This window comes from Halichoerus grypus, chromosome 10, assembly GCF_964656455.1.
Source record: "Halichoerus grypus chromosome 10, mHalGry1.hap1.1, whole genome shotgun sequence".
In the NCBI taxonomy this organism is placed as follows: domain Eukaryota; kingdom Metazoa; phylum Chordata; class Mammalia; order Carnivora; family Phocidae; genus Halichoerus; species Halichoerus grypus.
Genome location: NC_135721.1, coordinates 47,022,876 through 47,035,799, shown reverse-complemented (window position 1 = coordinate 47,035,799; position 12,924 = coordinate 47,022,876). Strand labels below are relative to the sequence as shown.

The window sequence follows — 12,924 nt, the reverse complement described above, 5'->3', positions numbered from 1 at the left end:
CTTGCTTCTCTGTAACCCATTTCTAAATGTGTTTCAGCCTTGCTGTCTTTCTTCTCTACTGACTTCCCTTCTCCATATGGCCACCATCTTATTCTTAGCCTTGGACAAGCCTATCCTCTGCTTAACAACAACTCAGCTACATTGTAACTATAATATGCAACACACAGCAATGAAAAGTCCCCAGTTAGTCACACAGGGGCCATTTCTTTATTCTCCAGTTTCTCCATTTCTCCCAATTCTCCAGTTGTTGAAAGGGCCTGGCAAAAGACCATAGCCACCTATGTAAAAGGGCTGCCATTTAAAGTAAGCATTACAACAGAGATGGACATGAAACAAAAAAAGATTTTATGTAGCATTTATTTTTTTTTTTAATCTCATCCTAATTTTGGCTTTATTCCTCATCTCCTATTCCCATTCTTTTCTTGGAAATCCAAACTTTTTTTTAACAAAATGTTTAAAATCATAATTATCTAGAGTCATAACAAAATTTCTTCTCTCCAAAAAGGGGGAAAACACAGCTTTTATTCTTATGCACCATCCTCAAATACGCACATTAATATATATTTTATAAACTATTTAAAATAAAACCCTTCATCCTTTGAGGTTATTGATATTTTCTAGCTCACTGACACATCTCCCATAATACATTAATTCTACCCATTTTCATGAATGAGGTGGGAACTATACTAAAAAATAGGATTTTAATCCCTGAGGTGCCAGTTAAAATGGACAAGGTTGCCATTGCAACACAAGATTTTTAAAAATCAGTCTTAAATAATAATCATAAATCATGCTATCTGGATGAGAGTCACCTCCATAGCATGGGGTCATTTAGAAAATTGAATTTAACTGGGTTAAGTTCACCCTGCTATTCCTAGCCTTCATGCCATGATAATCTTCCTTTTGTAAAGGAGTAACACATAGCAATGAAGTCTGCAGAAACTTCTGAGATCCTCAGAAATCAAGAGAAACCACAGTCCCGTTTCTCTAATCTCCATCCAGATTGCTGGAGAGGGTTTTTCAGCACCATTCTACGACCTGCAAAGATTGATGAAGTGACTTGGTTTTTCTACTTCTCCATAAATTTAGTCGAAAAGGAAAGCTCAGTCCTCCTGGCTAGAAAATGGGCGTGCCCTGCTTATCTCTGCCCCCAGGACTGCAGCAGAACTACGTTCAGCTCTGTGCCCACCCTCCCTGCAGCCCCTGGCCCTTGCCGACTGCTTCCTGCGGCGCGCGGGCTTGGGCTCCCACCGCTAGTAGTAGCGGTTCAAGCTCCTGGTCCCGGGAACCTCGGGTTGGCCATTCATCCAGATCTCCCTGATGATGCGCTCCCGCTCCTCCAGCCGCTGGGCGCGCTCCAGCTCCTCGGCCGAGGTGAACACGTTCTTGTTCAAAGTCCTTTCGAAGCGGCGGTGCCTCCTGACCGAGATGTCAGACGCCGTGTCTGAGCTGCCATCCTCGCTGTCGCTGCTGTCGCTGCTGTTCTCTCGGTCCTGCAGGAACTTCTTCCGGGGACGCTGCCGGCAGTCCGTGTGGCAAGAGATCCTCATCACCAAGGCAGCCAGGGTGAGCACTAGCCCGATGCACACGCCGGAGACAAAGTACAGAGCTGCTCGCTCGGGATTTTCTGCAGGAGGAGGAAGAAGAGGCATTTGAGAGATGACGACTCCATATGCGGGGAGCACACAGGGCTCCTGCCCGCCTTGCACACCTCTCACCACACCCCAAAGCTCCGATGGTTACAAATATTGCCTTCCCATGTGACAAACTACATAGTGTATTCAAAACATAATTATCAACGAATGGTGAATCTGGGTATAGGGCGTATGGGATTCTTTTCCTCTATTCTTGCAACTTTAAATTTGAAGTAATTTCAGAATGAAAAGATAAAAGAAAGAAAAGTATTATTTAGGATGTATTATAAGCAAGTAACTGTACCTAAATGTCATTTGCTTAGGAGGTGTATATGTGTTTAAAGCCTATTTTCGCCTACAGAGGAAGATTCTTGGCTTCTGAATTTGCTCCTGCAACCCCTGAAGAAACTTTTAATCACAGATGTAAGCAGCTTTTTTTTTTTTTTTTTTTTTTGACGACAAATTTATAAATAAAATCAAGGACCAATGCCTCCTTTATTCTAACTATACCATCACAGGCCTAAGTCAACCCATGTGGTCAGTTCCTGAGATGCCCCCCACCTCTTAGTATTCTGACTCTTATACAAGCTCCTTTCTTTGAGGGCTGGACCTAGTGGGCCGGACCCAGTGATCTATTTCTAAAAAACAGAATATGGCAAAAGAGATGGATGAGTCTAAGATTAAGTTACAAAAGACTAACTTCCAACTTGCTTATGCATTTTCTCTGGCTTTTCTCACTCTCTTGCTCTGATGAGGCCAGCTACCATGTTGTGAGCTGCTCTACAGAGGGGCCCACATAGCAAGGAACTAAGAGTAGCTTCTGGCTAACTGCTTGCAAAGAGCTGAATCATGCCAACAGCCACATGCATGAGTTTGGAAGTGAATCATGCCCTCCTGGTGTAGGCCTGGCCTGACCCATAGAAACAAGATAATAAATGTGTGTTGTTTCAAGTCACTAAATTTTGAGGTAATTTGCTGTGCAGCAATTGATAACTTATACAATCACAGATGGAAAACCAGTGTAGGTATTTTGTGATGACCTTATCAGGTGACTTTGTGGGGGAGAAATTTGCAGTTTTCCTTGGTGAGAAAAGAAAATATTCATTCTGTTAATGTGCAATATGCTTTGTAGGCCCAGTGATGATCCCTGTCTGATGTGCTCAACAGGATGAGAGCCTTTGGGTGAACAGCCTTCCCTTTGTGGGTAAGTCTGAGAACATAGGGGCATACCTGGCCTTGGGTCCCAGGGCGTGGTCAGTCTGACAGGACTCAAGATTACCATCAGCAAATTAGTTTTCCATAATCTCTATTCACTGGTTAGTATGAATCAAAACATATAGTTTTTTTGTGGGTTTTTAAAGAATATAAGTGGGATCATATATAATACATATCTGTTTTTTTTTTTAATTTAAGAATGTTTCTTAGAGAGATTTCCAGATATGCCAATAGCATTCTTTTTGACTGCTGCATAGTCTTCTGTCGTACAGACATATCAAAGTTTAACTATTTCCTTATTACTATCACATAAATGGTTTACAATTTTTCACTATTATGAGCAATACTGATGTCAACATGCTTGTATCCTTGTACACATCTCTCTATATACATGTAGAATTATTTCTACAGGTTAGTTATCCAGAAATAGGACAACTGCATCAAAGGGCATAGGCATTTTGAAGTTTTATGCATTCTTAATTGTACCCAAAAAAGGTTCTATCAGTCTAAATACAGCATATTGAATGCATGTGTTTATGATGCCTCCTTCCCTTTGAAACTTCTACCAAAATGACAGTGATGTGAATACAATAGATATAAATTATAGGTACAAAGAGGAGAGGAGAGAAGAAAATAGAAGACACTAGTAGCAGATACAAGGGTAGTCAACAAACAACATAAATGTGGTGAAAGGGGGGGGGTGACCAGTATCATGGTGGTGTAAGATATCCCAATTTTTGTGTCCCTTTTTTTTTTAACAGCTAATTAAGCATCCATCCACAAACAAAAGTGTCTCTGTGGGAATCCTCTGATCCAACAGCATAGGCCAAGAAACCCAGGAGGAGTCTCTCCCACCCGCCCATCAGATCATCCAGTAACAGACAGACTGCAGACAGACTTTGGTTTGGACTGTGGAACTAGCAACCCCAACCCTGACCCTTCCCAGCTGTGTTTGGGGAAAATCTTGAAAAGTGTTGACCTGGGCAAATACCCATGGATGAAGCAGAATTCCAGCACATCAATGAAGGAAACAAACAAACAAAACAAGTTTGAAGGAACTTTTCCAGTAGTGCCCCTCCCCGCCCCCCGAGTTGACACAGCACAGAATTGAACTATCCCGTGGCACCACTCTGTGGGGGAAAGGGGAGCAGTGTGTGAGTGCCTGGCTACCCTAGCTTTGCCAGATGCTGCACAGGTAACCCATTTCCCTCCAGCAACATCCCGAGTACTAAAGTCGGACCTCCATGACTGAGAGGAGGGAAGAAATTGGGAAAGAGGCAAGTAAGAATATCAAAGGGCATTATAAAGGGACACAGTTCATGCTGACTGAGCTCAGCATGTCTGGAGAAAGTCCACCCACAAGCCTCTAGGAGAACCTCAGCCAAGGATCTTCCTACCAGCTGGCAGACATCCCTAATACCCCAAGTGCTAAACCCATACCTTCCCTCACTCTAAGGTGGTTCCTTACTTGGGCTCCAAGATTGGCAGCAAAAGTTGGGTAAACCGGAATGCTATCAGAAAAACAGACCTGGAACTGTGGGCAAGAGAGAAACCACAATCTTGAGCTGTAGCACCACCTTCTGGAAAAACAAAAGAGAGGTTTCCAGGAGCCAACCAGGTGAGCTGTAACATCCAGAGAAGACATAAAAGCTTAAGAATTCTGCCACAAGAGGGAGCAAGAAGTGTGGAGCAGGTGTATAAATACAAGGTCTGAGAGAACCACATATACAACAGGACCAACAAACAATATACCCCATCTGAAAGCAACTAGTGAAGAGTTGAGGAGGTGTCTTTTACTTCAAAGGCAAAGCAGCAACACAAAATTACAAGGAACATGAAGAATCAAGAAAACATGTCATCATCAAAAGATAATTCTTCAATAAAGACTTCAAAGACATGAAATCTTATGATCTAGCAGATAAAGAATTCAAAATAACTGTTTTGAGGAAACAATGAGCTACAAAGAAACACAGAAGATAATTCAGTGAAATCAGGAAAAAATACATGAACAAAATGAGAAATTTAGCAACAAGATAGAAACCGTAAGAAAGAATCAGACAGAATTCTGGAGCTGAAGAATTCAATGATTGAAATGAAAAATGCAATAGAGAGAATCTGCAGCAGAGTAGATCAAATGGAAGACAAAATAAGTGACATAGAAGACAGTGCTTTTCAAACAACCCAGTGCAAGGCAAACAGAGAAAAAAGAATGGCAAAGAAAGCCTATGTGATCTATGGGATTCGGTCAAATGTACAAATACTAGCATAATCAGGGTTCCAGAAGGAGAAGAGAGGAGGAAGGGGCCAGAAAGTTTGTTTTAAAATATAATAGCTGAGAACATCCCAAAACTGAGGTGACACTTTGACATCCAGGTTCACAAAGCTAATAGATCACCCTAATATCTCAATGCAAAAAGACCTCCAAGCCACATTATAATGGAACTGTCAAAAATCAAAGAAAAAGAAACCTAAATGTATCTAGAGGGAAAAAAAAAAAGTATAACTTATAAAGGATTAGGCTATCAGTGGATTTCTCAGCAGAAACCCCACAGGCCAGGAGAGAGAGAGTGGAATGACATAGTCAAACTGCTGAAGAAAAAATTACCAGCCAAGAATACTCTATATGACAGTTATTCTTCAGATATGAAGGAGAAATAAAGACTTTCTCAGTGAAACAAAAGCTGAAGGTATCCTGCCTTACAAGAAATGCTGAAAGGAGTCCATCAAGCTGAAGTGAAAAGATGCTAATTAGTGGCACAAAAACATCTGAAAGTGTACAACAAACTGGTAAAGGTAAGTATGCAATCAGATTTAGAAAACTCTAAATCTGTAATAGAATAGTGTGTTAACCACTAAACTATGGTATAAAGGTTAAAGGAAAATAGTACTAAAAATAACTGTAACTATTATAATCTGTTAATGAACACAATATATAAAAAGAGGTAAATGGTAACATCAAAACTATAAAGGGGAATAAAAGGGTGGAGCTTTTGTATGCAGTTGAGAAGCTTTCAATGTTTTACCAATGAACATGATGTTAGCTGTGGGTTTGTCATATATGGCCTTTATTATAATGAGGTATGCTCCCTTTATACCCAATTTGTTGAGGATTTTATCATGAAAGGATGTTGTATTTTGTCAAATGCTTTTCCTGCATCTATTAAGATGATCAAGGAAACATAGGGAGATGAAATCACTGTCTTTAAGAGATATCTGCACTCCCATATTCACAGCAGCATTATTCACAATAACCAAGACATGGAAACAACCTAAGTGTCCGTCAAGAGATGAATGGATAAAGAAAATGTGTTGTGACCTTAAGTACATTATTCTAATTGAGATTAAGTCAAAAAAAGTAAGACAAATACTGTATGATATCACTAATATGTGGAATCTAAAAAAGACCTCATAAAAACAGGGTATAGTAATGGTTAATAAAGGCTGGAGAGTGAGAGAATTGGGTATGTGTTGTTTAAGGCTACAAATTTGCAACCAGTAGATAAATTTAAGTCCTGGAGATTTAAAGCACGGCCTAGTGAATATAGAAAACAATATTGTATTATAGACTTCAAAGTTGCTAAGACACTAGATCTTAATTGTTTTCACCATGGAAAGAAAGATAATTAGGTGATGTGAAAGACATGGTAGTTAATGTTATGATGGTAATCATACTGCAATATTTAAATGTATCAAGTCAACACCTTGTAACCTTAAATCTACATAATGTCGTATGTCAATTATATCTCAATAAAAATTAATTGATTGCTTGATTTAAATAAATAAATAAATATTCAGTGAGGGAGGATGAAACTGAACCCTGTCTAGTTGATATCCAGGAAACACTGAGAGGATTGAGGGAGCTCTTGGCCTTGAGGAGCTTAACAGCCCAACAGGGGAGCAGACCCACCCATTCCCATACTAAAGGGAAGAGTCTCTATAGAAGCATGAAGAGGGATCTCCAGAAACACAAAGGTGAGTGGAAAAGCTAACGTTCAGATATGGGGATCTGAGAAGGCTTTCTAGGAAAGATACCCAAATCCATGCTTTTACCAGGATGGAAAACCACTGGGCAGACCAGCATCAATTTGAAGCCTCATCTCAGTCATCTTTTAAACACTACTTACCTACCCTGCTGAGTTGTGGTAAAGGTTAAAGGTATTACGGATGACCAGCATAAAGGGATTATCCAAGATCTTGGCAAGGAGAGGCATTCAATAAATGATAACTCTATTTATTTATTTTCTTCCTTCCTCCCTCTCTCCCTTTCTTCCTTCTTTCCACGTTCTCTACCTCCCTTCCATCCATCCCTCCATCCATCTAATCTTTTTTCCTCCTCCTCCTCCCTTCCTTCCCTTCTCATCCCACCCTTTCTTCCCTGGAGTGTGTCTCCATGTTTTTCAAACCCTGCCCTCACCACACCCCCATTTCAGAGGTTAACTTTGAAGATGGTTACTGAACTTTATCTTGGGAACCCCTCTTCTCCCTCTAGCTTAACTAGTGCATCCTATCCTGCTACTCCAACCAGAAAACATACTCTTTTGCCTACAGCTTTCTTAGACATGGATTCCCAGAAAAGCCCAGTAAAAGCAATGAGAGAGGGCAAAGAGTTGACTGGGCCTCACTGGTTCCTGAGGAGGTGACTCAGGGCTGATTTTCACAGCTGATATAATTTGTTTTGTTTTTCTTCATCATGCTTCTGCAAAAATCAAAACTGTAGCTCTATTGTGGTTGTTTTCTCTAGTCTGTGCTCCAGGTCACTTCCTCCTGGCCAATGATCCACCCTGGTCTTGGCCAGATCCAGACAGCTGTTAATTGCTCAGGAAGTAGAGTGGGGAGGGCTGTTGTCGGTTGTTTTCCCTCAGTAAATAAAAATAAATGTATTTCTGTATCTTGCTTCCTGTAGGGTCATTGTTTTCATGGGCAGGAAGAGGCTCTATGTGGAGGTCCTGGGCTAATTTCATTTGCAACCTCGGAGGTCAGATCATGCCAAGCAGACTCTATAGGAGAAGAGCAGCATCAGTCTAGGCCAGATCAGCTGGTCTCCGTGCAAGTGTAACTGGTTCCCCTGCCTAGACTTTTGGCCTCAAAGCTTGCAATCCCCCTTTTTTAAAGATTTTATTTATTTATTTATTTATTTATTTATTTATTTATTATTTTATTTTATCTTATTTTATTTTGAGAGAGAGAGCATGAACAGGGGACGAGGCAGAGGCAGAAGGAGAGGGAGAAGCAGACTCCCCGCCGAGCAGGGAGCCCAGCTGGGGACTCAATCCCAGGACCCTGGGATCATGACCTGAGCTGAAGGCAGACGCTTAACCAGCTGAGCCACCCAGGCACCCCAAGCTTGCAATCCCTTGATTGAAAAGAAAAATGTTTACAAATAGGTTTTAAAGAAGAGTAATGGGGCTTTTGTAGAATCAGGGAGTATTCAGCATAATCTCTTCTCTGAACTCTTAAAGCATTGCAAGGATTCCTCTTTATGGGATTCTGCCCCTCCCCATAGAGAAGCAAAAACTCCCACTAACACTTCTGCCCTCTCTGAAATGCTGGAGAAAGCTGCCCTCTTTCTTCCATCCCTGACTTGTTCTTCCTTGGGAAGAGGAGGTGTGGGAGAATCGCTGCCCCACTAGGCTGGCTCTGGAGTATACTCCCTCGCTTTCGCCTCTTTCATCTTCCCTTACCACCTGTCCAGGCCATAAGCATCCCTAAAAGAGGCCTTCCTTTGACCTTACCTATCATCCTAATGCACCCTGCTCACCTTCCTTCATCTACAGCTGGAAAGATCTATGGTCCTATGGCCCTAGGACTAAGGGGAGCTAGGTAGAAGGCCCTGAACATTCTCTGCTCTGGCGTAACCAATGCTGCGGTTGATACCCTATTCTGATTATTTTCTGACTCCTTGAGTCTGGAAGGGAGGGAGAATGTGATTAATTAGCCCCTCTGATCTAGGCAGCACTTTATGTAGTTGTATTGTAGTTAGTTATGTAATGACTATATTTCCCATACAACAGTGAGAAATTTGTGGGCAGAATCCACCTGTTTCACTTTGGATTTATAGAACATGCAGCACATTGCCTTGCTCATTGTGTGTATCTCACAAATATTTACTGAATTAAATCATGAATACATAATTTCTAAAAGTCCAGGTAATAAATTTATTATGTATGGATAAATATGTATAGTAGATGTACATATGTGTATATATGTGTGTATACATATAAATGTGTGTGTGTGTGTATAATGGTACAACATTAAAAGAGTAAGGGATGAAAAAAATTTATAAAATCACCATAAGCCCACAACCTGAATATAACTACACACTGTGTAGTGTAGTGAAGTGAATTTTCTTCTGTTCTTTCTTCCTATCATATAAATATGTACATATTTATTTATATTTACTTGGTTGTATTTATATAATTTATATTTTTATCTGCATACTTTTTTGTTTGCTTGTAAGACTATGTTTAAAAGCAGTTTTAGGTTCACAGCAAAATTAAGAGGGAAGTACAGAGATTCCCCATAACCCTCACCCCCACATACCCATAGCCTCTCCCATTATTAACATCCCCCACCAGAGTGATACATTTGTTATAACTCAGGAACCTACACTGACACGTCATAATCACACAAGGTCCATATTTTACATTAGGGTTCACTCTAGGTGTTGTACATTGTATGGGTTTGGACAAATGGATAGTCAGAGTACTTTTGTGTATAATGCTACTTCCTTTTCTCCTTGTTTCATGTGTTGCCTTATAATGCATTCTCAGAAAAGGAATATTTGTGTTAGAGGATACGTATTTTTATACCTCTTGATACATATTGCCAGTGGCTTTTCAAAAGTAATACATTAAATTTTCTTGCCATCAGCTGTGTATGAAAATACTACTTTTACCAAACCCTCTCCAGGAGAGTATAGTCCAACTGTTAAAATTTGTTCTAATATGATAGGTCAATAAATGGTTTCTTTATTCCACAGAAATTTACTTTTAGTCTGTAGTGTCTTTGGGGCTAAAGACACAAAGGTTCTCAACTCTCACAGGATTTCCAGTATAAAAGGGAATAACATGAAACAGAAACTACAGTACTTTCTTCAAACCCCAAATTTGTGACTATCAATTGAGTTATGCTGGATTAGGCTCCCTCACTGCTAAGAGACCACCTCTCTCAAGCCAATCTCATGGGAAAAGTGATTCAAATTCTGGCTGGCTACTACATAGTTCACACCGCTGTACTTACAGTTACACATTCAAAGAATATTAGGTGATGGGCATTAAGGAGAGCATGTGATATGATGGGCACTGGGTGTTAAACGCAACTGATGAATTATTGAACGCTACATCTGAAACTCATGGTGTACTCTATGTTGGCTAATTGAATTTAAATTTTAAAAAAACAAGGAATATTGTTTAAATAAGAAAAAAAATGATCCCCCAGTACATCTGCATTGGAAGAAATTACTGTAAATAAAGCTAAAAGACAGATGCCAAAATTATGAAAAATATTTGAAATATGCCACAGAGACAAGGGGCTAGTATATAAAGAACACCTAGAAAGAGCATTAAGAAAAAAGGCCAACAACCAATACAGAAAATGGACAAAAGATTATGGACAGTTCACAGAAAAAGAAAGACAAATGGCCATTCAATGTATGAAAAGCTGCTCACCCAAAGCAGGACTTGGCGCACTATGGCTCCTAAGCCAAACCTGACCACCGTGTGTTTTGTTGTCGGCACACAGCCGTGCCCATTCATCTATGCTCTATGTCTGCTTTAGGCCAACAGCACAGGAGTTCAGTAGTTAGAACAGAGACTGTATGGCCCACAAAACCAAAAACATTTATTATCTGACCCTTTACAGAAAACGTTTGCTGACCTGTGACCTACAGAAACAGAAATTAAATGACATTTAGGTATTTTTCATTTATCAGATTCTCAAATCTCAACAGTTTAAAAATAGCGTTGCAGGACCTTCTTATGCATCTTAAAAAGAGTAAATGGGTAAAACTCCTTAAGTGGCACTTTGGTGATATTGACCTTAACTAATAATTTATACACCTTTTGATCCAACAATTCCACTTTTGGGAACTTATTCTACAAATGCACTTGAACATGTATGTGTGCCCACAGTTCTTTTTATTGCAACCCTGTTGCCCTGTTTGAAAAGATTTGAACCACTCCCACTGGCCAAGAGAGGACTGGTTAAATTATGGTTCATCTGTACAACGGAACAGTATATAGTCATCTGAAAGGAGGAAGCTCTCTATACCCTGATATAACATATCTTCATGATAACGTTTTTGGTGAAGAAAGCAAAGTACACAAGAGTATGTATGATATGCTACCTGTGTTTAAAACGGGCGAGGATGAGACTGGGTGTTCATCTTTTCTTACCTGTGCACAAAGAACTCTGGAAGGATGCAGAAAGGACTGATGATGGCTCAAACGTGGGGACTGGATGGAGGGGGCAGCTCTGAGCTAAGACTTCTCACTATATATCTTTTTATATCATTTGATCATTTAGCCATGTTTATTCACTGATTAGTTGAGCACCTATTGCCAGTGCCTCTAGAATAGTGCCAGACACTATTCTAGAGGCTGAGGAAAGAAACAAAAATCTCAGTGTTCCTGGGAGCTTATATCCTACTGGGAGAGACAGTAAATAAACAAGATAAACAAATAAAACAGGTTGTATGTTAGATGGCAATAAGGTGATAAGGAGAAGAAAACAGTAAAAATCGGAAGGAGGATATGAAGTGTCAGATGTGTGCTGGAGGGGAGCAGGCAGGTGGAGTGACCAGAGGGAATCTAACCGAGAAGGTGACTTTTAAGGAAGAAATGAAAGGAAATGGCAGAGTGATCAGGAGAATGTATTATCAATTCAAAACATTAAATTAAAGAGCAATCATTCCATTTAATCTTTCTAACAACCCTATTAGAAGTTATTTATGAGGTTATTACTATTAATGAGACGATTATCCTCATCATAAATTATTATATTATGATCCCAAGGGGTTGCTTGCACAGAGTTGAAAAAAGAAATGTTAACTGCTCCAATCCCAGTACTGAGATACAGGGAAACAACGTGTGTGGAGGAGTACATGGATGGGCAGGCACCTAAGCCAGGGTGGGAGAGTGAGGAGAGAGGATGGTAGAACCTGAAGACTGCGAGGGAGTTAGCCAGGCCAGGACCGAAGGGAAGAATTCTTGGAAAAGGAAATGACTGCAAAAAAGCAGAGGTGAGAAAAGGTGCAGGAAGTGGTTTAGAATAATTGGAATGAGATCTTGATCAGGGAGCTCTACAACTAAACAAGAGCACCGAGAAGTCCAGTTCAGACACTAAAAGCCCTGAGAAACCACATAAGAAACTGCGGTTTGGAGAACTCACACTATCCCCAAATCTCTTCTCCCTTGCTTGCCTCTACAGCATGTTTTCCAAACTCAGCACTATTGACCTCTTGGACCAGTTAATTCTTTGTTGTAGGGGGTTGTCTTGTGCATTGTAGGATGTTTCTCCACCGCTAGATGCCAATAGCAGCACCCCCCACCCCAGTTGTGACAACCAAAAGTGTTTCTAGATATCTCCTGCAGTCCCCCCTAGGGCAAAATCATCCCTGGTTATAAACCACTAGTCTAAAGGTTGAAAAAGCTGTGTCATTTTTTTCAGCTAGATGGTCAGGTAACACAGTTCTGGCCAATGAAATATGACATCTACTGGATCGTCCTTCCTTTTTCAACCATCTTGAATGAAGGCAAGAGCAACAGCAACCACTTTGCAGCCATGAGATGACAAGCATAAAAGAAAGGACATGAGAATCACAGAGATGGTGGTCCCTACATCTTTGAGCCAATGCACCACCTTCCTCCAGACTTCTTGTTATGAAGGTAAAATAACTCCTATGTGTTTAGGCCACCAAGTTGAGGCTTTCTATTATTTGCAGCTGAAAGCAATCCTAACTATTAAACCATACACAAGTGTTTGGATTTCATCCCAGAGATAATGAGGATCCACTAAAGTATTCTAAAAAATAAAAAAGAATTACATCATCAGACCTAGTTTGGAAAGATCATTTTGC

At 40.3% G+C, this 12,924-nt stretch overlaps 1 protein-coding gene across 1 annotated transcript in view; it reads right to left on the bottom strand.

Annotated features, from left to right (window-relative positions):
- Positions 1-339: 339 nt before the first annotated feature.
- The window catches only part of EVA1A (eva-1 homolog A, regulator of programmed cell death), a gene marked incomplete at its 5' end in the record, with an annotated part of 47,286 nt that continues 34,701 nt past the window's right edge, over positions 340-12,924 (bottom strand). Inside the window, one exon of the mRNA XM_036099416.1 lies at positions 340-1,627. Coding sequence (XP_035955309.1) covers positions 1,254-1,627 — 374 coding nt within the window. The remainder of the gene's footprint in view (positions 1,628-12,924) is intronic.